The following is a 22,722-nucleotide window of genomic DNA, read 5'->3' on the forward strand; positions in this document are numbered from 1 at the left end:
CTTTATACACACAGTACGACGTCGCATCTCCATCCTTTCTCCGAAAACAACCCCAACCCGTGGTTCTCCTCCCCCGCATTCCCAAACTCTCAATCACACACGCACGCATTCGCATTCACATCACTCACCCACTGCCATGCCACGCCCCATTCCAACCCCAAACTCACACGTACAGCCCCTTCCAGACCAGACCCAAACCCCCCAAAACAGTGGTACAATATCTAATCCTCTCGGCCCCATGCGACCGACCCACGTTTCCCTCCCATGGAACGCACCCCGTACCACGGGAGAGCCGGCGCGACTTCGTCGGGGCTAGCACGGCCGCGGCAAAGTGCAAGACAAGACAAGACACCAAGCTGTTTGTGTTTCAGTTTCGGGAGCCGGGCGCCGTGGAAGGGGGGGGGGGTGATTCGTGTAGGTGGGGGGGGAAGTGTGGTTTTTGCTTTTTTGCTTTTTGTTTGTATGTCAGTTTCACGCGGTGATTCTGGTAACGCTTTTTTCTTGTGCGTGGTGAGGGTTCAGCGTGGGTGCAACCTGGATGAGCGAGCGAGTGCTCACGCACTCATTCAGTCTATCGTTCGTCTTGCGTGCATGCGAGCGTACGTACGTACGTCGTTCGTACAAGTGACGTTGCGGGCGGGCAGAAACTCGGCAAAAAAGCGTGGCGCCGCTTAGCCTTCCTTTTTTTTCCTTCTGGAATCACCGCATGCATGCACACTCATGCAGGGTATTGTGTTCTAGTGGTGCGAAGCGAGCGAGCGATCGAAGCTGTGGTGAGAATGACTTGCGTTTTTGCTGTGCTGAAGGGGAGGGGGGGGGGGCATGTTCGGCGGGCTGGTGGCGAAAGAATGGGCTATTTCGGGGTCGGCGGGCTGCATATTATTACAGTAGGTAGGTGCATGCATGCTTGGGAGGGTTAGGTTACCGGTTTCTAGGCCTGCTGTGTTGCGGGTGAACGGCGGGTGGGTGGTGAGTTTGTGCGAGGTTTGGGCGACTACGGGGGGATTTGGAAGGGGTTGCTTTGTTTGGTGGGATGGGAGGAAGTTGAGGGAGCGGGAGCGGTGAAGTGCATCCTGGGAGGCGGTAGAGCGACTGGGCATGAAATGATGTGCGTGCAAGGAGTGGGATGCAGGGAGTGATCTGGGGTAGCGAGGTAGGTTTGTGGCATGGTGATCTGATCGGTGGGTTATGGTGGAATGTCAATGTCCTGTTTGGGTATCTGTAGGCGAGAAAAAAGAGAGGTGCAAGGCTCGTGATGTCATGGGGTTGACGATTGTCATACACCGAGAAAGCAAAGCCTGGACGGACGTCTATCCTCGCTTTTTCCTCTCCTCGTCGCCGCCGAACCCGATGCCACTCAGCATGCAAATCCTCGTCACCGCCAGGAAATAGACAACGCCTACATTCCCCCAGTCAATGGCGTTCCAGTGCCAGAATTGCCAGTACACCCACGTCCCCACCAGGCGCACCGAGTACAGGTGGCCCACGTCGGCTACCAGCAGGGCGATGATGAAAGTCTTCCACACTTTGACGTCGGAAGAAGCGCGCAGAATGGAAGCTTCCAAAATGGCAAGCCCCAGATAGAGATTTGCTAATTGGGTTAGGACAATGGAAGTCGAGATGGGTACCAAGATTGAGCTGGTCGGCGGTGCAGTAGCAGAGTGCGTCAAGGTTAGGTACGTGTGTTGCAGAAAGTGGGCGTAGACGGCGCCTGTTAGGATGGAGAGGGGCTCGAGCCAGAGGAATACGGCTCGGTAGAAGGGTGAGATTCGTGCAGTGGACATGGTAGTTTCGTGCGAGCCAGGTTGTGTCTCAATGGCGATTCAGCGGTGGGAGCGGTGTGGAGTGAGACGTGACCATGTGACGGTGGCTGGCTTGCCCGTCAACGTCGCTGCAAACACGAGGGTGCATCCAGCAGGACGGTTGAGGGTGAGGTTGGTGCTAATTGGAATCGTCGTCCAGCAAGGCCGTCCAGACTGGGCGTGGGCCCAGGGGTGTGGGGTTGCTCGGTGAACGGCCGGTCGGGTGAATCCATAATCCATGCATGGCCGCTTGGGTGGTGACACAAGTGATGGTTGCCCGCTAATGTCGCGCTGGCCGTGCGGCAGATTCAGCGTCGCCTCCAAGGCGCTGCATTGATAAAAACACAAGCCGTCTCAACTCCCTAATCCGTCATCCCATTCCCTTCCTTCGCCCTTTCGACCACCCAAAGGCCCTTCTCTCGCTCTTCCCACAGTTTGACGCTGTGCACATTCTCTTCACATCGCATTGCCGCTTGCTGCTTGCTGCATTCCTTGTTGCGTGACTGTTCTGCTCGTTGTTGTCTTTGCCAGCGGCCGACACTTTCATTGCATTGCATTGCACTGCATTCCCTCTTTCTGCCTGTCTGCCCATCACGCTCCATCTGATTCGATTCGATCTCAGTCGTCGCGTTCCCTGTTTCGTTTTCGCCTTCACGCCGACTTTTCTCGAGTGGCGTTTGCGTTTGTAGTTGCGACTTGGTCTTCACCCTCGACGCAAAGGTCAGCAGCACCAGCTCCCACCAACGCCTCCGATGCATCGCAGACCGTCCATCCTGTCGTACCGCCCGAAGACCTCTTCTGCTGCCGACGACGAGTCTGCCCAGGCGCCGTCCTTTGACCGCGCCATGAAGCGAACCGCCAGCCAGACCTTCAACACGCACTACCCGGACATGCGGGACGCCGGCGTGGCCCTGGATGCTGTCAACGAAGGCGCCATGGCTTTTGACAGCGCCAGCTCTCAGCATTCACACTCCAGCACCATTTCACGCGCGCTGGGCGCTGTCACGGGGCCTTTCACTCGCCAGAAAGCCCGCCGTCGCATGTCGTCCTTCTCCTCGGCCACTACTTCTGCTCCACGTCGTCGTGGCTCGGTGCAGTCGTACATTGAGTCGGCCACATCCCCGAGCTCAACCCACAAGGCCTGTTCCGATCCCCAGCGCGCACCCCTGCACCACCAGGACTCTGGCATCCCTTCCTTCGCACCGCAATCTCCGCAAAGCCCGGCGTCCAAGGCCTTTTCCTTCAAGCGACTCAGCACCGGCATGAGCAGGCGACGACCGACTGTGTTTGGCGCCCCTGGCGTTGTCGACAGGATCAGCTCCTCTCCGTTGCCTATCCCATCCGCGCCCGGAAGCGCTGCGAGACAAGCCGCTGCTGCCGCCAACCAGGATCGCCTGAACCAGCTGCGCCGCGAGCAGGAGCACACTCATCGCTTCCTCAATGGGCTCATCCCCACTAGTGTGTCGCGAGACGAGGAGATGAAGGACAACGAGAGCGGTGTCGACATGACATGCGCCTCGCCTATTGTTCGTGCCGATAGTGTTACCGAAAAGAAGAAAATGAGTAAGTACCACGTCATTGCATGCTCAACTCCTGCTAACATCACCCCAGTCGATCCCTTCCAACGCCTTCCCGCTGAACTCGCAACTGCCGTCCTGTCAAACCTCGACGCCACATCGTTGGTCGCTGCCGAGCGTGTGTCTCGCTCATGGAACGAGCATGCCACATCAATGCACGTCTGGCGCGACGTCTTCCTCCGCGAGTACGAGCCACCAGTCCATGTCACTCCGGCCCCAATACAGATGGGCGGGCTCGGCATTGGCCAGTCCAGCAATGGCAAGCCAATCCCCGCACAAGACTGGAAGGGAATGTTTGAGGCTAGGCGAACCATCAACCACCGATGGAAGACCGCCAAGCCTGCCGCCATCTACATGAACGGCCACACCGACAGCGTCTACTGCTGCCAGTTCGACGAGAAGAAGTGCATCACTGGCTCGCGCGACCGGACAATCCGCGTGTGGGACATGCAGACGAACAAGTGCCTCCGGGTCTACGGCGGCCCAAACCACCGCCCCAACCCAAACACTCCCCCTCCTATGGAGGAGCGGCCAGAGAAGGTCTTGAGCCATCCATCGCTGAACGGAACACGGGCTGGTAACGACATCTACCGTGTTCCTTCCGATTACCATGATGCATCCATTCTGTGCCTACAGTACGATGAAGAGATCATGGTCACGGGATCTTCCGACTACACCTGCATCGTCTGGGACATCACCGGTGAGGACTTCCGACCCATGTACCGCCTCCAGGGCCACGAGGCTGGCGTGCTCGACGTCTGCCTCGACAACAAGTACATCATCTCGTGCTCCAAAGACGCCATGATCAAGGTCTGGGACCGCAAGACGGGCGCCTGCATCCGTACGCTCAAGGGTCACCGCGGCCCCGTCAACGCTGTCCAGCTGCGCGGCAACTTCCTTGTCTCCGCTAGCGGTGACGGCTTGGCCAAGCTGTGGAATTTGCAGACGGGCACCGCGATCAAGGACTTTCCCTCGGAGGACCGCGGCCTCGCTGCCGTAGAGTTTTCCGACGACGCAAAGTACGTACTCGCGGGTGGCAACGACCATGTTGTGTACAAATTCGACGCCGCTACGGGTAGCCTTGTGCACAGCCGTGTCAAGCACGAGGGGCTCGTCAGGTCCCTCTTCTTGGATGCGTTCAATGGCCGCATCGTCTCCGGCAGCTACGACCAGAGCATCCACGTGTCCGACTACACCACTGGCGCAACCTTTGCGACGTACAAGAACTGGACCACAAGCTGGATTCTCTCCGCCAAGAGCGATTACCGTCGCGTGGTCGCCACTAGCCAAGACGGAAGGTGTCTAATCCTCGACTTCGGACACGGTGTCAAAGGCGCAGAGAAACTCATTGGAAACTGAATCCCACCCCCCCCGACTTCCGGCTCTCTTGACTCCCACACCTGACGTCTGAAATCGGGACGCGATCACGCAGCGCCCCGCCGTTCGCGCGCTCGCCATAGTTTCCGATGGTGCGCATGCAAAACTCCCCACGGGTTCTCTCAGCCTGTACGGCACTTGCCGAGGCCGATCTCCCCCACGTGTGTGGTGCTAGAACCGCGCGAACCGGTTTCAAGTCTAAATAGGGGGGCAGGCTATTTTTCGCCCCGTCGTTTGGCGATGGGCGATGTTGCATATTGGGCGTTTCGTCTCTGGTTTTAGTCATATTTTAGCGAAATCGTTTTCTTGTCGCCTGTGTGTGGGTTTTGCACATATCTTTTGGGTTTCGAAACAGGGGCATGGTTTTGGGGTACAATGGGATATAGACTTTCATTTTTTTTGTCCTCTTCTTTTGATTCTGATTCTTCTTCGTCCCCCGTCTCTTTCATTGTTGTATATATTTTTTGGTATTCGTTGGGATCGGGAATAAGGGATCAGAATCCGTATGTGGGGGTCTGTTGGGATGGCGAACCATGTGCGCATCTCACTCTCTTTAGTTGCATAGTATATGTAATACACATTTATGCATATCCGGCTTTTGTTGGTGAAATTTGTTTGTGCAAGGGTTGTGGAGGGTTTGTGCGAGGCGCGGATTGATCGATGTGGGTCTTGCTGATTAGACGATTTCGCGTGGTTTGACTACGGCTCCATGGTTGGATGTTTGAGTGCTTGCAATATCGACAGTTGACATTAGGGCGTCTCCAAACGTTCAGCTCGCAGACTAATATCGAGAAGTCTGCACACACACACACCATGGGAAACAAGGAGAGACGCGAATCTCTACCGCCATCGTCGCCATCCATCCAACCAGCTAGCAACCCCATCCCCCATCCAACACAGTAACAAACCCCCCTTTCTCAACCCACGAGACCTTTCCAACTACACCTTCAACGTAGAAACTCACGTATCCACCAACCCCCTTCTGGCGAGACAAACGCTCACACTCGAAGTCTTTCTAACAATATGATTTGTGTGTATATCCCCCACCTCTACTATATCAGCTTTCCCACCATCATCATAAACAATTGTGCATCGCCTGCCTCGTGAAATGATATCGTATGGTGCACATGCAGAGAGCTGTGCGTGGTGGTGGACTTCTGAGGGAATGGGCTCGGGTTCACTGTGTAGGTGACATTGTGTTTTGTATATGGGGTGTGGACGGCGGGTTTGTTCATGTTTTTTGGCTTCTTGTTTCTTGTTTCTTATCGCAGTATGGTTGTGGTTGGGCATTGTGCTTAAACTGTCCTGTACTTGTTCCCAGAGACTGCCGGTGAGAGAAAGTGCTGGTCACTGGGGAATGCTGTCTGGTTTGCGAGTCACTGGGTATATGGTGAGTATGGGTCCGGCGTTCATGTTGAGGGTGAGGCTGGGGACGTAGTATGACGGATTCACAGCGCGGTTGAATGTTGTGGAAAACGCCCCGAATTCTCGAGAAGAGTTGTTGGAGACGACAAAAAGGAAGCTGAAGGAAGACACTGCTTCTCAAATTGTGAACACGTGCGCGGGAGGCGTGAGATATCCTATCCCATGCTTTGTGAGCGAAGAAGATTCTATTTCTCCAGTCCAACAGTCGTTCGAAGATAGATGAGAGAGACAGAGTCCTAGAACAAGTCGTGAACCCTAACGACGATGTGGAGGTCATGCTTGTCAGTATCTGATGCGGTGGCTTTGGGTTCATTCTCGCCCTCACCCATGCAAAGAACGTGTTTATTGGGATATAACGCTGAATACTGTTCTACTTGTTCTTTACTGCATTTATATCATCCGATGTCTACTTGTGTACTTCGTGCGAGTACTCTTGTCTATCTTTGTGATGCAGTTTCAAGTATCAGTAGAGTTACACGTTTTATCAAACTCAACTACTCACCGTCACGACAAGCAACAAACCCCCAATCAGAGCAAAGAGTCGATTAATAAACGTATAACTCGCAGCTTACTCCCTCGAACGAAGCCATAACCATCTACATAATATATATCACCATACTTACAGCAACTTCACCCTATTAATTCTCATCAACCTCGCCCGTCCAAACCGCCGCAACAGATCTACATGTCCATCTTGCATTCTCTTCCACGCTTCCCTCTTCACCATCTCACCACCCGCATAGTCCCGCATCCCATCCCTCTCCTTGACCTTCGCGTCATGTCCAGGTACCACTTTCTCCTCCTCATACCGCGTAGGCGCGAGTATATGCACCTCTTGCCTTGCTTTCTCCACGTCGTGAGTGAATGTCATCCAAGGCACGCCCAAGACTGCTAAGCATGCGATGATTTTGGCGCGGGCGTTGAGGCGCTCTGTGCGCTCCCAGGTTGCGAGTGTGGTGGTGGGGGGCGGAGGGATGTCGTCGAGGGAGGGGGATGTGAGGCGTTGAGTGACTGCGCGGGAGACGAGGAGGCGGTATTGTGCGGTGGGGGAGGACATTGTGAGGTTTCGCGAGAGAGAGGGAGAGAAGAGAGGTGGTACTTTGGATAGATAGATCTAGATCAGTTTGTGCTACCAACAACACAGCTCTATATTCACACCTACTCACTGAAGTCATACAGTAACTTCACCTCCCTCCTTCCAAAACCCTGCACATCACCGTATACACCCTACCCTACAAACGCAGCCCATCGCCCAAAACAGCCCCATACCACACCATACCCACCAGCCCCACCAAATTCACCAAACTGCTCACACCATGCAGCACACCGAACTGCTTGTTAAGCGCCTGCATCTCCTTACTATGCGGCCCAGCATCATAGCTCTTCTTCCCATCCCTCGTCTCCTGATGTTTCCTCAGCCCCATGACCTGCGTCGTCTTCGGGCCGACGTAGACCCAGTTCAGCAGCCCGGTGATAGCCATGGTAGCGATGAGCCACGCGCTCAGTGAGTCTTTGCTGCTCGCTAGGACTGATGCGGACGGGGAGACAAGGGAGTTGAGTAGGGGGAGAGTTGAGAGTAGGCGTCGTGGTCCCGAGGGGTGCGTGAGCAGCATTACGATGGGCGTGATGGTTTGGAGCGTGAAGTATACTGGGAAAGTGTGCTTTTGTAGCGTGGAGAATTGGGGGCGCGGGAGCACGCGGAAGGCTACGATGCCGCTTACGAAGGACTGGAAGAGCGTGGAGCCGAGGAGAGTGCCATAGCTGGTTGTGTTAGAGGGGTCTGGTGCAGGGGAGAAGGAAGGAAAGTACCTGAGGAGATGGTATGTTGTCGGGGACTTGAACGAGGCGAGGGACATTGTTGCGGGTGGAATTGTTTAATTGGAGAGTCGGTTGTTGAAATTGTTGTTTGAGATGTTGCTGCTCAAGGTTTATAGACGTGGAGATGATTCGAATGGCAAAGGACGGCGCCACTTGATCATGTACCAGCTCTTGCCGCGGTCGATGAGCTCACGACATTTGACACGCGAGACCCTGCATCGCACTACGCCAAAAGCGGTCACGCTCGCAACCCCACCAAATCCATCTCATCCCACCCACCAACACGCGCATCGTCAAACTTCAACCATGCTCCTCCCCTCGCTCATCACGCTGCGACGTCCAACCGACACGCCTCTCGCTCCAGAAGACATCTTCGGGGATTCCCTGGGCGGCATCTTTGTCGACGATTTACAGAATCAACATGGCGATGATCCTGATACCGTTATTGTGTATAGAAATGCAAAGTACGGGGAACTAGAATTTCGCACCGCAGACGTAAATGGGGAAGAGCAAAGACGAAAGTTCGCCCACTATCTCTGGAATGCCGGTGTTCTGATGGCGGAATTGATTGGTGGTCGCCCGGAGGAAAGTAGCAAGGAGCAAGATGATGAGGGCTGGAGGGACGGCAATTGGTGGGTTGATAGAGAGGATGAGGCAAAGTGGAGTGTGAAGGGTACTGAGGTTCTGGAGTTGGGCGCGGGTAATGACTGCACGATTTGAGCTGAAAGAGACGGTACTGAGATGCATTGCAGGCGTAGGACTAGGCGGTGTCATGAGCGCGTTGACAGGCGCGAAAGAGGTACAACTCAACACCTCACCTGTCTGAAACTTGACCGCGCTAACAGGCCTTCCAGGTCGCCGTAACAGACTATCCAGCGCCTCCTATCCTCGACGCAATCACCACCAACATCTCGAAGAACGTCCCGGCGCACCTTCGACCCCACGTCACTGTCCAAGGACACCTCTGGGGCGACACCACGTCCGACTTTGCAGTTGCAAACGCCCACCGCTACACGCGCATCCTCGCCGCCGACTGCTTGTGGATGTTGTACGAGCATGCGAACCTCGCCAAGTCCATGCTGCACTTCCTCTCAGACTCTCCCGAAGCGCGCATATTCTGCATAGCCGGATTCCACACCGGTCGAGCGAAAGTAGCGCCGTTCTTCGAAGAAGTGATTCCCCAGCACGACCTCGAAGTGGAGGAGATATTCGAGATGAACGCAGACGGCAAGCGACGTCCCTGGGCGAAGGAGCGCGACGGCGGGCGCGAGGACATTGGCGAGCGGAAGAAGTGGCTCGTGTTGGCGCAGATACGGCGGCGTGTTCCAGCATAGGTAGCTCGAGCAAGCCCCCCCCTTACACAGACAGACAGTGCTCTCACCGTAGTCCTCACACCCTCTTAAAGCACAGCGTGACCACACTCGACCCCGTCTTGCCCCCAAACGTGAAACTCGGATACTTGACCTTACCCTCAAACTCCAGCCCACTCCCCTCACCCTCAAACCACCCCCTCAGCTCCTCCTCCGTCCAATTACAGCTCGTAATCAAGAACCGACCCCCCTTCCGCACCAACGGCTCAACCCTCTCCCGATACCCCTCACACACACGCCGCCCCTGCGCATCCGTCTCCTGAGACAGGCAAATCGCATCAAACGTGCCCTTATCCAGCACGACATCAAACCCGCCCCCCAGCCATGTCCCAGGCGCCTGCGATAGGATATCCCACTCCATAAACGCAATATCCGCATACTCCTCCCCCTCATCCCTCCTCTTCCCATCCAAAATCTCCCCCGCAAGCCCAACACTCTGCGCAGAGTAATCGACCCCAACCATCCCGCCGCTCCACCCCTCCTCCCTCAACGCAAAAAGTAAATGTCCATTCCCCGTCCCTAAGTCCAGAAACCTCGTCGCTCCATCTTCATCGTCCTCTTTGCGCAAACACCCCTCGTCTTCCAAATCTTCCAGAAACCCTAGCATGCGCTCCTCGGCGCCCGCGTCGCTGAACCATATCGTGCCTTCGTCGGCGGCGTTGGAGGAGAAGTTTTGCCGCTCGGTGGTGTAGGCTGTGTCCCAGTAGGATTTTGTGCCTAGGGCTGAGGGGTCGAGGTGTGTGGGGGTTGTCATTTTGGGCTGTTTGTTCGGGTTGGGTTTGTGGTGGAGGGGTAGAGTCTAGGTGGGGTTCGTGAGATTTTTTGGAATGCGGGGTGGGGGATTAGCGAGGGGAGGGGGTGTGAGGGTCTAGTCTAGTTTGTGAGACGTTGTGGGTTATGGTTATGCGAGTGAGAGTCTGTGATTATTTGCGCGGGCTTTTGACGGTGGTTGAATGAGAAGGGTATGGCTTCTGTGGTTATATGAGTTTGGGAGTTTTGGTCGCGATTGTCTCGAAGCTCTTGCTTTTCTGTTCAACGCTTCAATCGGATCTGTAAATGAGGATGTTCACGTTGAGTTGCAGAAGCCGACCAGTTCGAATACGCAGTAACCATACATTCGAATATAATTACTATTACATTGCTAGTTGTTACATGAGTTAAGACGAGCCCACCTTAATCTCAACCTACTGAAACAAACAATAAAAAAAACTGCCCATGACTAAAATAACAAGGTAACAAAGTACAAAGCACAACAAAAGTCCACCATACTCGTTCTCCCCAAACGTCGTCGCCTTAGCCAGCAGTATAGTCTGCATGCCCTCAGTACACTTTACACATCTCCATCCGAGGCCGAAAAAGGCACCAGAGGCATCCATCCTGTATCATACACTATTAATCATCTCTTTCGTCCCCTTTCGTCTTGCGCAATGCCCGAAAACTTGACTTCTCCACCCTCGATGCTTTGTTCGACGTGATCCGTGTCCGGCACCTTGAACGCACTTTCTTCAAATCCTGGTATGTGCAAGTTCGTCTGGCCCGCTAAGATTTGCTGGGTATACGAGCCCTCCGCCAGAGAAGGAGAGTACGGGGTGGCTGAGAGCCCACTTGTGCTATAACTAGCAGGGCTGTGGCCAGAGTAACTCAATCCAGAAACGGAACCCCGGTCTGCAACAGACGAAGGTGACTGGCGCGATGGTAGTGAGTGATGCATTGCCGACTGTTCGTGCAACGATTTTCCTAGCGTCGGCGAATACTGTGGGTTGAGAGTAGAAAACGGTTTATGTGTTGACGAGGACGATGACTCGTATAGAGATGACGGTCGTGAACTAGACGTGCGAGCTGTGGCGAGCGAAGGCAGCTCTGAACTCGACGCCAGATTTGGAGAATATGAGGCGGGTTCATAGAGAGATGACCGACGTGAGCCGCCTGACGCATTGTAGAGACGCTCTAATTGGGCGGTATATGACTCCCCAGATGGAACTGCCGATTCATAGAGAGATGACGGCCGGGACGAGGAGTGTGAGCCTGACGGATGGTAGAGGCGCTCCGTTAGGGGTTTGGACGTGTCATGATACGACGTTGGTCCGTCTGCGACAGACCCATGACGCGACCGATCCGACGTTACTGGCCCTCCATACGGACGACTCGAAGAGTCTCGCGAAGATGAGCCGTAAGACCCAATCCTTGGTGAGTGTTCACCAGCTCTGGCCGTATCAGGAAACTTGGAGTCACGATTGACTGATGCGAGTTCTTGCAAAATGGACGGATGAGAAACGCTAGTAAGAGAAGACTGCTGCGGTGTAGAAGCACTAAACAAACCAAGTGCATCAGGAAGACCCTGCTGTACAGAGGGGACGTGCTTTCCTGCATCGTGTATAGCAGGAATTTCATCATTCATGCTGGGTCTCGCGATCGTGGAGCCCTGCGTTGAAGTTGGTACATACGCGATTGACTTGTCAGAAGTGGAGGGGAGCCCACCAGAGGGTTCATGTGTGGGCTTGTCTGTACCAAGCCCGACAAGGTCTTTTCCAGCCTGTAACAATCCTGTGAGGGTGGAACCCTCAGAAGAGGGATTTTGCGAGCTCGTACTTTGAGGAACGGTAGGAGAAACACTAGACGAGGTTTGTGGTGGCGTACCCGCACCTATTCCGATGAGGTTCTGTCCGGCTTTGATGAACGAGGACAATGTGTTGTCTTCTTCGGGTTCAGACGTGGATCTTTCTGTCGTAGTAGGTTGCTGCGTTGCTGATGGTTCTTGTGCGGTCAAGCTGGGAAGTAAGCTGGTGATGGAGGAAATCAGTCCAGCTGGTTGGTCTGGTTGGCTGGTGGTGTTTGATACCGGCGATTTCTCTTCCTTCGAAGGCTGCCCAGAAACATCTTGTGGAGTTGACACCTGTTTGGTAGACGGAGACTGCTCATCCACATTCTGCGGCGTTGACGCCTGTTGTGGAGGGAAAGGGAGCACCTCCTTGACAACCTTCCTGTTATCGATCTCCTTTTCAGCAGGCTTCTGCTCTGTGGATCCCTGTGGTGTAGATGACAGTGACCCGTCAACATCCTTAGTTGAGGAGGGAATGGGCGCAGCGTCGTTGTGTGATGGGGACGATTCAACGGCCCGTTCTCCAACAACGTCATCGTGCGGGGATGGAGCGGGCTCCTCACGGGTGATGTCTGGTTTCGCAGAAGAAGATGAATCGGTGCTGCTCTGTGGTTTAGGGTGGGATGAACCAGCGACCTCTTTGGAAGCGGATTCTGGTCGAGCATCCTCCTGCAGAGGAATAAATGGACCCGAAGCATCTTTCGAAACAACGTCATCATTGGCGACAGGATCCTGCTTGGCAGCAACCTTCTCCGCGACAACGTCTTCAACAACGTCTTTCTTGACGTCGTCCTCGACTGCGACAGCTTTTGGTTCAGCGACATCCTTCTTCGAGGGAGAATCTTCTTCGGTAACGTCTTTCTTCAACCCAAGGTCCTGCTCGGGGATATCTTTCTTAGCAACATCCTTGTAAGAACTTCCCGTTTCAGGGACGTTTCCAGCATGAGGACTCTGATCAGTGACATCTTTCTCGACTACATCGCTCGGTTGAGCTACGGCTGGTTCGTGAGTACTTGGCTTGGCGGCACCTTCGCTGTCCTCAACAGCTGGTTTGTTCTCAGCGACATTCAGCTTGAGGAACTCCTGCTCGGGTTCTTTCGGGGCAGAATCCCGCTCTGTAACGCGTGCTTGCGAGGGTGAAGTGGGCTCGTTCTTCTCCTGTCTGCCAAACTCTGTGCCGAAGTCTGACATGGTGAAGCCTGGCTTAAAGACTCCAGTCTCTCCAGAAGAGGGCTCTGGTACACTCTTAGAGGCGGCCGGGGAGTCGGCCGAGTCGTCGATCACTGCAGAATCTTCTGGCAGCGTTCGCAGCGGTGGGTTCGGATGTTCATCATTTTTCAAATGTTCAAACTCAACCAGCGAAGACCGGCGGAGCTGCTCGAGCTTCTCTTCAGGGTTCTGTATACGTAGTAAAGTCAGCCTTTGCACATGATCTCAAACACAAATCGCAATAATAACATCAATACACAAAAGCAATGCAATAAACAATGTGACGGCCTGCTCGATATGCGCAAGTGAGTACGAGTCGCACGTGTCGTCGGATTGGTTATACAATCTCATTCGCCTGCATCGAGTCCGAAACCATTTCGAAGGTGAGCCAATTGAACCGGTTGACAATGTTGAGAAATTGAAAAACTGAAGAAACGGGTTGGGACGTTTTCTCATATTCAAGATCCATTGTGGTCACTGCTACTGGCTCTCCTTCGAGTTTGATGCTTGACGGCGATCACGTATGACTAAAGTTAGTAGATCTGCTACGCCCGCAGTGGCAGACGCAAGAGTTTCGCGTCGACAGAGGAAAGATCAGATTCCGAACCTACCCATTCAGTTTGGTCCGGCACTCCAGTAGCAGCTGGCAGCTCTCCTGTACCATCTCTCTCTCCTCCCCAGAATGTTGGTCGTTTCTGTGGCGCAGGCGTCACAGGAAGACTGGGTCGCTCAACAGCTGACGGGAAATCGGTCAGAATGAGACTCTCACGACGGCTTCGGCGCTCTGGTATGGGCGAGCTGATGTCTTGCGTGCCTGTCATGTTCTGAAGAACTTGAGGACTACCCCGCTTGACTTGGGAGTCCATGATGGAGCGTACGTAGTTGTCGATTCCTGGAACGTTGTCCCATGCATTACCGTTGTTGTGCTGGAAGGATTGCCATGACTCGTCAACTGCTTTCGGCGGGGAAGAGTGACCAGAGCTTGCGGCTGTACCCTTGTCGTCCGGGAAGTGGACAGTAGAGAACGCATGCGTTGGCGGTGAAGTTGCAGGAGCTGGTGTCGGCTCAGATGGAAGGTCCTCGGCGAAAACACGCGTAGCCCTGGCCCTATCAGGTTGTCGCTCCCACGGAAAGATAGGGTTCAGTGTCTCTGCAGGTTTGGCATTAGGCACTTGATACCACATGTCTGTCGGAGGATGTGGGTATGTTCCCGGCGCCTTGAATAAATCGCGACTATCACTGAAGTTGTACGTCTGAGTCGGGAAGTTGGCAGCTTCAGGTTTCGACTGTACTGGCGGTCCGGACCTGTGCTGTGTTAGTACACGCTAGGATAAGTTACGAACAGCGCCTACCTAGTTGCATCCCACGGGTTGTCAGAGGCAAGCTCAGAGTCGTTCAGGTGCGGCTCGGCAGAAAGATCGGGGTGGTTGGCGTCTTTAACCTCGTCCTGAGCATGCTTGTCATGCACCGACCACCAGTGACCTAGAAGCTCGTTGTAGACGTTGGACGCGCTAGATCTGCCTGAGCGATGGCCTGTCCATGGCTTGTCCTTGCCGATGAAATGGACGGCATTGATGTCCTTCTTGTAGTGTTGATATGCCGGCTCCCACTGATACTCGGCGTTTGGTGTGGTGTTGTAGGTGAACTTGAGACGCTGCCAAGGTCGGTTCTCGTAGTACTGGTTCAACAAGCCCTGGTCCGCACCATCGAAGCTCTCTCCGGAAGATGCGAGGGTGTGCAGTGCCCAGTACTGGGACATATCCGGCGTCAACACCATGACACCGCTGTTGAAAGCATCGGGCCAGCCAATGTCTGGCGCGGCAGCGAAAGGTGCCTCGATGTCAAACAGCTCGTCCAAGGCTCGAAGCGCCACCACATCAGCATCGAGATAAACGATCTTACGGAACCTAGTCTGTCGCCATAGAGCGATCTTGGTGAATGCATAGGACAAGTCAGGGCGTCCCATAAGATAGAGATTGGCGAGGTTGGGGCTCCGCAGGCGCTCGACAGGTATCACGTAGTCGTAGAGAGCTCTCAGCCGAGTGATGGTGTCGGCAGACAGAGTTTCCATAGTGACGAGCACGGCAAGCTTCTTCGTAGTGCCGGCATCGCGCAGGGAATGAGAGAGAACAGCGGCACCTAGCAGAAAAGTTAGTTCGGCGTCGATGAAGTTTTCCAGGGCGCGTAAAGAGGGATTGGAGCATGTTTCTCAGCCCACGAGCTCTGATATGCATCGTGCGGTGCTACAGTCTGTGTTTTACGTACCTGGTAGGTAGGAATCGCTCATAAGAAGCTGTATGGCTGATTAGCTTGCATGCCTGATTGCACCGCCAACGGGAAACTTACTGTGCAGTACACATCTTCGAGAGGCTGAGCCATGATGACGATGGCGAGGAGGAGACAGTAGCAGCTCTCAGAAAGAGAGTACGGTGCCTCTTAAGCGGGCGAGCTGAGAAGTCGTGCAATTGTCTTCAGGGTTCCCCGCAGTGATACGTGAAGCAAGTGTCGATCTCAGCGTTGTTCACTGATAGCGAGCAAGAACTGGATTCGCGGAGGGGTAGCAGGAGCTCGAAGACTGTAGAACAACGGGGCAGCAGGTCAATTAGGGTGCGAACACTCTTGGGTCGTGTTCGAAAGACAATTCTGTTGAACTATCGGAAAATTAAGAAGGTTGGTATCTAGCACGCTGGCTAGGTAATCGTTGAGAGATGGGCGGGCTGCCAAATAGCTACTAGGGAGCTTGTGCTTGGACCACCCAGAAAAACAGAGATGACGCATGGCGCGGTATCAGCGCACTTGCCCATCACTTGATTTCTTCCCCCTCTGTCACTTGACGCTGTCCGTCCTTCGCAATCAGTAGTCTCCACTTGACTGTCGTCATCTCTGCAGCTCAATGGCTGCTCGTCGAGGCCCAGCCACCTCATGAGGAAGTAGCAGCAGCGCTTGCTGCAGGTAACCGCCAGTCGTATGATGGCACGCACTACGATAGTGCGAGTTCCATGCCCTCCACCAGTTCTTTTCGGTCAAGGGCATCTTAATCCCCGCACGCGCGGGAGATGTGGAGCATCGAAAGAGACCTGCATTTTGCTTCTAGTTGTCATCCCGCCTGGTACGCTTGCCTTAGTCGTCTCTATATGGATATTCAGCCGCGCATTAGCTGGCAACAAATGCATAGGTAGCCATCGCGAATTGTCATCTTTGCACGCGTTCTGTGCTTCGAAGAGAAGATGAGCACCCCCACCAAGCAAACAATACTTTCGTAGCTCAGACACGAGACGCTTTGGGCGCGTACGCTCCCAACATTTTGCCCCAAGCGCTCATAACAAAACATCTAGATTGCAAATACGTTAGATAGACTAGTACTCGCTTTGTATCGCAGACATCTTGTCGCCATGCCACGCGCAAGCTAAACATACCCACAGCACATCAATGCAAAAGCCTCCAGCCCACTCCAACTAACACACCGCTGTAAGCAAAAAAAAAGTATCGCGATCCAAATCAATTGCGACAAAGCAGCCCGTTTCGTTTCAACTGCGCACCGAGGCATGCATGTATGCACCCACCCCCGCCACAACACCCCACCAAAACACACATCACGTATCCTCGCATCTCGCCTCTCGCTTAGCCTCCGCGCTCCGTGCCTCCCAGCAAGATCCCCAACGCAACCTCCTGTCACGAAAAATGGCACAGCTTTCTAATGTTGTCAGCAAAACAGCAAGAACATCAACATCGTTACTCATCACAACCAGTACCTAGTTAATTAGCTATTTCACGCAAGGTTAAAAATGTTACCACCCTTTAGTAAGTTAACTTTTAGAAAACCCCTTCGCAAGGTCAGGCTACTGCATACTAATCAAGAATGTATCTTATTAACATATCAAAAAGCTGTGCTGTTTTTCGTGACAAGGGGATGCGATTGAACGACGAGATAATTTTCTCGCTTCCCCATGCGCACAGAACAAAAACAACAATATCGCTGATACGCCTCGCATATGACCCGTGATATGACAACGCAGGAGCAAAAAAATGTGACTTGTCTGAGGCTTGAACTCAGGACCTTCAGTGTACTAACAGTAATGTTAGACTGACGTGATAACCAACTACACCAACGAGCCGTGATTTTGTTTGATGAGAATTCTGCGAACTTATTGGAATATAATTTTTGTGTGCAAAAAAATTCACGAGACGTGAGGGTTCGACGATGGACTCGATGCTTGGAGAACACGAGGATAAGTGTTTCAGGAGCTTATATTGTATATTGTACATCAGCGACGACGCAGAAGAAGGCAAAAGGGGGTATATAACAACAACCGCACTATCTCAACCACTAAACCCACACATCACGCCGCCGCGATCCTCCCCGCGCCCAGCACAACCCAAAACGCCTCCTCCCTCTTCTCCCTCCCGCTCTTCTCGCCGCGCGAGTCACCCAGCCCCCTCTCCTCTGCATTCGCATCAGCCTCGAACTCCAGCCTAACAAACACCGGAATCTCCAGGACATCGTCATCCTCCTCGAGCGCCTCATCAGCACCCACCACACTCGCCTTGCGCGCAGCACTCCCGCCGGTCTGCGCGGACGCAGCAACCGAGTCAAGAAAGCCCGGCACAACCTCGATAACAACACTCGTCCAATTCCTGCCCTGATCCCACGGCTTACCCGCCTCGATCTGCCCGTCGGCATTCATGACCGACCCGCGGCGCACGGCGGGCACGGCAGAGCTCAGCGCGTCGTCCCAGACGTCCGTGTTAGCGCCGACTTCGAACTCCGGGCACAGGATGGTGATGCGGGAGTGGACGTTCCCCGGGGTTGTGCTTGCGGTGGCGAGGGTGACGCGGATGGGGTCGAACAGGGGGTTGCTGAGGTGGAGGAGGAAGTGAGTTGGGATGCCTGGGCGGAGGGTGTTGTAGTTGAAGGGCGGGGTTGTGGAGGGGATTGTTGCGGGGCCGAACATGGAGGGGTTTGTGTTTGGGGATTGCAGGGCGCGGATGCTGATGCGGGGGGTGTGCTCGAGGGCGACGACTTTTATCTTGTAGCGTGTTGAGGTGATTTTGGATTCGGGTTTTGAGAGGATGTGCCGGCAGGTTCGGCACCGTTTTGAGCGCTTGGTGCAGAGGAGGGTTGCGGTGGGGCGTAGTTCGGCGTCGAAGCGTATGTAGGGGTTTATTTGGGCGAGCTTCTGGGCGGGCGAGAGCGTGGCGCCCCATCCGTCTTTTTTTATGCGCTCGATTGCGGCGAGGTCTGAGGCTGGGTCGTGGATGGTGAGACCTTCGAGCTCTGAGGCGGCTTCGCGCATGGGGGCGGGCTTGTTGCGCTTCTGCTTCTTGGAGCCTGTCGTCGAGTAGAGGTTCATGATGCGCGAGTAGGCCGATGGCGAGGAGAAGTTGAGGTCGTGGGTCGAGAAGGGACTGGCGGGCGTCTGGGCCTCGATCTGGGCCCTGTAGAAGGCGCTGAGGTTGGAGAAGATGTCGTCACGGGTTGGTGTCTCGCCTTCTTGTTCTGCATCACCAGACGCCGACTCTTCTGACGGAGAGAGCACAGGCCGCGAGTCTCGCTGCCTTGCCTCCAGCTCCCGGCGCCGCTCGCGCTCCTTGTCCCTTTCCTTTTGCGTGGGTATGGGCTTCCCCCCATTGGCGATCTTAGCCAGCTGGCCGTGGATGCCCGTGTGCTTCTCGAACTCGACGCCCGTCTCGACGGTGCTCCAATGGCAGTAGGGACAGGCCAGGATGTAGGGCCCGCCAGCCGCCGACGGGGCGTCCGGGTTCTCGAGCGAGTTGGTCATCAGCGACGAGGTGCAGACGGGGCAGCTGAAGCAGCAGCGCGTGCATCTATTCCCGTCGCTCTTGACGACGGAGCTGGGCACCTCGAACAGACAGGCGGGACAGAACCAGTTCAGCGTCTCCTCCATGACGCAGCGCGGACATCGTATCTGCTGGCAGTCCTCGCAGTAGAGCAGGTGCTCGAGCGGGTAGAGGGCGTAGTTGGAGCGCGGGCTGCGCGGGTCGAAGTTGCGCTCCTCCTCGTCGACGTCGGCGGCCGTGTGCGAGGCGCGTTTGGCCGACTTGGTCGTGTTGTTGTCGTAGCAGTCGCATGCGTAGTACGTGTAGGGGAATGCCTGTGCCATGATCCTCCTCTTGTCTGCCGTCCTCCCTCCGCAGTGAGCTGGTCCCTCGAGGTGGTCGAGTCTCGAATGTTGGAGGCTGTCGGTGAAACAAAGTGCCGAAGCTACTTCTCATATGCAGCGTCTTGACATCATTGTCTGGCTGGCGTCTTTCAATTGCACTGCTCTCTCTTTACAAAGTCCTCCCTCATTGATACTGCATAATCCTCGCAACATGACGACCTTTTCGATCCGCGCTTTCATCCCGCCATTGACGCGCCGATGCGTGCCCCTCCAAACAACGCGTCGCTACGCCGTCCAAGCTCCCGGAGCTCCAACACTCGAAATATTCAGTAACCAGCAAAAATGGATGCAAAAAGAAAGAGCTGCGTCCAATGCAGAGACCAGCAGGAGCGTAGACTACCTGAGAGATGAGGTCGCCTCACGACTGTGTGAGCGAGTATTGGTATGCTTTTTGCCTCATACCTTGCTCGTCTATCACTAACATGTCCAGGACATCAATCGCCACTTTCCACAAGTCCTCGACCTCGGCGCCAATGCCTGCAATATAGCCCGCATGCTCACTCTCCCCTCTGAAGAGACTCCAGATAAAGGCCCGCGCTCCAAACGCATCGGGACCATCACCGCCGCCGAGTCCTCCGAGACACTCTTGTACCGCGACGCCGACCTGCCCTTCAACAAGGAGGTCGACATCGTCCGACAAGTTCTGCCGACCTCTGAGCTGCTGCCCTACGAAGCCAGCACATTCGACGCTGTTCTGAGCAGCTTGAGTTTGCACTGGATCAACGACCTGCCATCTGTGCTGGCCCAAGTCAACCACATCCTGAAGCCAGACAGCCCCTTCATGGGCGTTATGATGGGCGGCGACAGCCTGTACGAGCTGCGCACCTCTCTTCAGCTGGCCGAGCAGGACCGCCGGGGTGGCGTGTCAACACACACTTCCCCTCTGGCTGATGTGCGAGACGTGGGCGGGCTTTTGCAGAAGGCTGGCTTCAACCTTCTCACTGTTGACGTGGATGACATTATCATCGACTTCCCCGATACATTCTCCCTGATGAAGGATCTCCAGGCCATGGGCGAGTCCAATGCGGTGCTGGGTCGTGAAAAGGGTGGAATACATCGGGATGTCTTGCTAGCTGCCGATGCGATCTATAGGGAGTTGCATGGCAATGAAGACGGTACCCTGCCAGCGACCTTCCGTCTGATCTATATGATTGGCTGGAAGCCCAGTCCTACTCAGGCGAAACCCCTGGAGCGAGGCACCGGTATGTTCAGCATCAAAGACTACCTGGAGAAGAACAAGGGCGAGGGCGGGAAAGAGTGAATCTGAATAGATATGGAAGCCCAACTCCACGCACAGAGCATCGTCTCACTCTGCCACATCACAAATCTAGCCACCATCTGAGAGGCAACTTTGACCAATTTCTATACTCTCCTCTCTCTCTCTCTTTCTTTCGAGCATGTCCTCTGTGATCCGTCTTGTCTTGAGAATTATCCAAGTCTGCCGACACACACGCAAGAGCTGGCTCACGTCATATGCTCGCCATTTCGAAGATATTCTCAATCCTGCCTCGCTGGAGCCAGTTGAATCGATCCAACAATCTCATCAATTTCCTTCATCACTTCCGGTGTAAGCTTGTCCAACGCCTGCAGCGCCGCACAGTTCTCGACGATCTGCTCCGGCCGCGACGCCCCCGTGATGACAGACGACACATTAGGGTTCTTCAAGCACCACGCCAGTGAAAGCTGAGCCTGGCTGATACCGAGTCTATCAGCAATGGGCTGAGCAACATTAGCGAAACACACCCTGAACCAGAAAGCGCCCACTAACCTTGAGTTTCCTCGCCTTACCAATCATCCCCCTCCACTCCTCATTCCCATACGCCTCCCTCATCCCATCCACAAACCTATCATTCTTGTTCGAAAACCGCGACCCCACAGGCGGCGCCTCAGGCGAATCATCATACTTCCCACTCAGCACGCCAAACTTCAACGGCGAAAAAACAGTCAACCCAATCCCAAACCTACTATACAGCCGCTGAAACTCCCCCTCGACCTTCTCCCGCGCAAGCAGATTATACTGCGGCTGCTCCACCACCGGCCCCACCAAACCAAGCTGCTTCGCAACCCCGCACGCCTCGGCGATCTCGTCAGCCGCCCACTCCGACGTGCCCCAGTACAGCGCCCACCCCCGCTGCTCAATCACATAGTTGAACGCGCGCACCGTTTCTTCCATCGGCGTCAGCCGATCTGGGCGGTGCGCATACACAATATCGACGTATTCGAGATCGAGCCTGTTGAGCGACGCGCGCAGACCCTCGATGATGTGTTTCCGCGAGAGGCCGTGGTTGTTGACCAGCACGTCGCCGTTTGCAGCGCCGTAGTTCAGTTTCGTGCTGATTACTATGTCGGAGCGCTTCCAGCCGAATTTCTTGATCGCTTGGCCCATTATTATTTCGGATTGCCCGCCTGAGTAGGACTCGGCGGTGTCGAAGAAGGTTATCCCGCTGGTGTAGGCGCGGTTCATGCATGTGAATGTTTGCTCTGTGCTGTGGCTTTAGCGATCCGTTGTGCGGATGAAGATGCGAGAAGATGTACCGTTCTCGACGTGCCCGCCGAATGTTAACCAGCCTCCTAGTCCGAGGGCGGAGACGTGCAGCCCGGAGTTGCCCAGTCGCCGGTACTGCATGCCTGTTTTTCGCGGTTCTTCCCACGCCATTGCTTGTTCGTTTGCTTGGTGGATGTCGATATCTAGTAACAATGAAGCTTTATTCGTTCCAATACGAATCGAGGAGTTTCTCGAGATGGAACAAAGGACAGACTGCTGGAGACAAGTAATGACTACGCGAAGCGCACAGGGTGTTTTTTTTCGCGGTTCGCGTCTTTCTCCACCGGTCTGGGCAATCCACTTTCTCATCCTTCCTCCGTCGCATACTTACCTATGCTGTCCTTGATTCCCGCGCCGATCAGACCGCTTCCACATCCCACCGCCTCACCATCTCCTCTTGATCTCCTCGTACACCGCCTCTCTATTGGCTGGACACAGATAGCATGACTGGTATCATTCAACACCACGGCATGGTTTATCCACCACAACAGCAACAGAAAAAACTTTCCTCGCCGTTCATCCGCATCGTTCGCAGTGGGGTATCAGAAGTCGCGTTGTTTCTTTGGACATGACGTCGGATGACATACCCCGTTGGGATTGGGCGCGGCTGTGGGTCTGGGGAAACGTTATTCGGGGGTGCGATTGCGTTATGTGTTGGTGGGGGGAGTGTGGGACTTGAAGTGCTGGGTTTTGGGTGGGTCAGGTAGGTGGGGAGATGGGAGTGGGGCGTTTGTCTTGGTATGGAGAGTGAGGGAACACAAGGTACAGATTTTTTATATGTACATTTTCTACGTTTTGTAGGTTGTTGTGATATTTAC

General features: G+C 54.6%; 13 protein-coding genes and 1 non-coding gene across 14 annotated transcripts; 4 read left to right on the forward strand and 10 right to left on the reverse strand.

Annotated features, from left to right (window-relative positions):
* Nucleotides 1-858: 858 nt before the first annotated feature.
* P153DRAFT_369883 (uncharacterized protein) lies at nt 859-2,059 on the reverse strand. The gene has a single exon (XM_033668881.1). It carries the CDS (start codon nt 1,782-1,784, stop codon nt 1,311-1,313), a length of 474 nt encoding a protein of 157 aa, XP_033520275.1. The 5' UTR covers nt 1,785-2,059; the 3' UTR covers nt 859-1,310.
* P153DRAFT_369884 (uncharacterized protein) lies at nt 988-1,227 on the reverse strand. The gene has a single exon (XM_033668882.1). The coding sequence runs from the start codon at nt 1,166-1,168 to the stop codon at nt 995-997; it is 174 nt and encodes a 57-aa protein (XP_033520276.1). The 5' UTR covers nt 1,169-1,227; the 3' UTR covers nt 988-994.
* Nucleotides 2,060-2,554: 495 nt separating the features above from the next.
* Nucleotides 2,555-4,738, forward strand: P153DRAFT_299232 (F-box/WD repeat-containing protein-like protein lin-23; the record flags this gene model as incomplete). Its single annotated transcript, XM_033664266.1, has 2 exons — nt 2,555-3,365; nt 3,414-4,738. The coding sequence occupies 2 exons, from the start codon at nt 2,555-2,557 to the stop codon at nt 4,736-4,738; spliced, it is 2,136 nt and encodes a 711-aa protein (XP_033520277.1).
* A 2,062-nt stretch (nt 4,739-6,800) lies between these two features.
* Nucleotides 6,801-7,238, reverse strand: P153DRAFT_400017 (uncharacterized protein; the record flags this gene model as incomplete). Its single annotated transcript, XM_033671780.1, has 1 exon — nt 6,801-7,238. The coding sequence occupies one exon, from the start codon at nt 7,236-7,238 to the stop codon at nt 6,801-6,803; it is 438 nt and encodes a 145-aa protein (XP_033520278.1).
* A 175-nt stretch (nt 7,239-7,413) lies between these two features.
* On the reverse strand, nt 7,414-8,034 carry P153DRAFT_259968 (uncharacterized protein; the record flags this gene model as incomplete). Its single annotated transcript, XM_033662824.1, has 2 exons — nt 7,414-7,942; nt 7,991-8,034. Coding segments are annotated over 2 exons (573 nt in total), but the record flags the coding sequence as incomplete, so codon positions are not given.
* A 508-nt stretch (nt 8,035-8,542) lies between these two features.
* P153DRAFT_369887 (uncharacterized protein) lies at nt 8,543-8,734 on the forward strand. Its single transcript, XM_033668883.1, has one exon. The coding sequence runs from the start codon at nt 8,555-8,557 to the stop codon at nt 8,717-8,719; it is 165 nt and encodes a 54-aa protein (XP_033520280.1). The 5' UTR covers nt 8,543-8,554; the 3' UTR covers nt 8,720-8,734.
* Nucleotides 8,567-9,412, forward strand: P153DRAFT_369888 (uncharacterized protein). Its single transcript, XM_033668884.1, has 3 exons — nt 8,567-8,699; nt 8,752-8,798; nt 8,854-9,412. The coding sequence occupies exons 2-3, from the start codon at nt 8,772-8,774 to the stop codon at nt 9,331-9,333; spliced, it is 507 nt and encodes a 168-aa protein (XP_033520281.1). The 5' UTR covers nt 8,567-8,699; nt 8,752-8,771; the 3' UTR covers nt 9,334-9,412.
* On the reverse strand, nt 9,389-10,249 carry P153DRAFT_425660 (S-adenosyl-L-methionine-dependent methyltransferase; the record flags this gene model as incomplete). Its single annotated transcript, XM_033672554.1, has 1 exon — nt 9,389-10,249. Exon 1 carries the CDS (start codon nt 10,121-10,123, stop codon nt 9,389-9,391), a length of 735 nt encoding a protein of 244 aa, XP_033520282.1. The 5' UTR covers nt 10,124-10,249.
* A 373-nt stretch (nt 10,250-10,622) lies between these two features.
* On the reverse strand, nt 10,623-13,441 carry P153DRAFT_95661 (uncharacterized protein). Its single transcript, XM_033673519.1, has one exon. The coding sequence runs from the start codon at nt 13,157-13,159 to the stop codon at nt 10,766-10,768; it is 2,394 nt and encodes a 797-aa protein (XP_033520283.1). The 5' UTR covers nt 13,160-13,441; the 3' UTR covers nt 10,623-10,765.
* Nucleotides 13,442-13,722: 281 nt separating this feature from the next.
* P153DRAFT_378696 (glycosyltransferase family 8 protein) lies at nt 13,723-15,556 on the reverse strand (the record flags this gene model as incomplete). The annotated part of the gene is made up of 4 exons (XM_033669817.1): nt 13,723-14,482; nt 14,530-15,316; nt 15,443-15,470; nt 15,524-15,556. 4 exons carry the CDS (start codon nt 15,554-15,556, stop codon nt 13,723-13,725), a joined length of 1,608 nt encoding a protein of 535 aa, XP_033520284.1.
* A 1,650-nt stretch (nt 15,557-17,206) lies between these two features.
* On the reverse strand, nt 17,207-17,292 carry P153DRAFT_t107. Its single transcript has one exon. It is a non-coding gene; the product is annotated as a tRNA-Val (tRNA).
* A 135-nt stretch (nt 17,293-17,427) lies between these two features.
* Nucleotides 17,428-19,477, reverse strand: P153DRAFT_369892 (dynactin-like protein Arp1 p62 subunit RO2). The gene has a single exon (XM_033668885.1). It carries the CDS (start codon nt 19,297-19,299, stop codon nt 17,518-17,520), a length of 1,782 nt encoding a protein of 593 aa, XP_033520285.1. The 5' UTR covers nt 19,300-19,477; the 3' UTR covers nt 17,428-17,517.
* Nucleotides 19,478-19,510: 33 nt separating this feature from the next.
* P153DRAFT_299059 (S-adenosyl-L-methionine-dependent methyltransferase) lies at nt 19,511-20,620 on the forward strand (the record flags this gene model as incomplete). Its single annotated transcript, XM_033664258.1, has 2 exons — nt 19,511-19,741; nt 19,790-20,620. 2 exons carry the CDS (start codon nt 19,511-19,513, stop codon nt 20,618-20,620), a joined length of 1,062 nt encoding a protein of 353 aa, XP_033520286.1.
* A 236-nt stretch (nt 20,621-20,856) lies between these two features.
* Nucleotides 20,857-22,015, reverse strand: P153DRAFT_299561 (voltage-gated potassium channel subunit beta-1 channel subunit beta-1; the record flags this gene model as incomplete). The annotated part of the gene is made up of 3 exons (XM_033664284.1): nt 20,857-21,078; nt 21,128-21,840; nt 21,895-22,015. The coding sequence occupies 3 exons, from the start codon at nt 22,013-22,015 to the stop codon at nt 20,857-20,859; spliced, it is 1,056 nt and encodes a 351-aa protein (XP_033520287.1).
* Between the last annotated feature and the right edge of the window lie 707 nt (nt 22,016-22,722).

This window comes from Dothidotthia symphoricarpi (genome assembly GCF_010015815.1).
Source record: "Dothidotthia symphoricarpi CBS 119687 unplaced genomic scaffold P153scaffold_19, whole genome shotgun sequence".
Classification (NCBI taxonomy): Eukaryota; Fungi; Ascomycota; class Dothideomycetes; order Pleosporales; family Dothidotthiaceae; genus Dothidotthia; species Dothidotthia symphoricarpi.

Bases quoted from the DNA above. Each gene is read 5' to 3' on its own strand.
- P153DRAFT_369884 (XM_033668882.1), bottom strand. From the start codon at position 1,168: ATGCCACAAACCTACCTCGCTACCCCAGATCACTCCCTGCATCCCACT.
- P153DRAFT_369883 (XM_033668881.1), bottom strand. From the start codon at position 1,784: ATGTCCACTGCACGAATCTCACCCTTCTACCGAGCCGTATTCCTCTGG.
- P153DRAFT_369887 (XM_033668883.1), top strand. From the start codon at position 8,555: ATGGCGGAATTGATTGGTGGTCGCCCGGAGGAAAGTAGCAAGGAGCAA.
- P153DRAFT_369888 (XM_033668884.1), top strand. From the start codon at position 8,772: ATGAGCGCGTTGACAGGCGCGAAAGAG. The intron at 8,799-8,853 runs GTACAACTCAAC...CAGGCCTTCCAG, and splicing joins CGTTGACAGGCGCGAAAGAG to GTCGCCGTAACAGACTATCC.
- P153DRAFT_95661 (XM_033673519.1), bottom strand. From the start codon at position 13,159: ATGTCAGACTTCGGCACAGAGTTTGGCAGACAGGAGAAGAACGAGCCC.
- P153DRAFT_369892 (XM_033668885.1), bottom strand. From the start codon at position 19,299: ATGGCACAGGCATTCCCCTACACGTACTACGCATGCGACTGCTACGAC.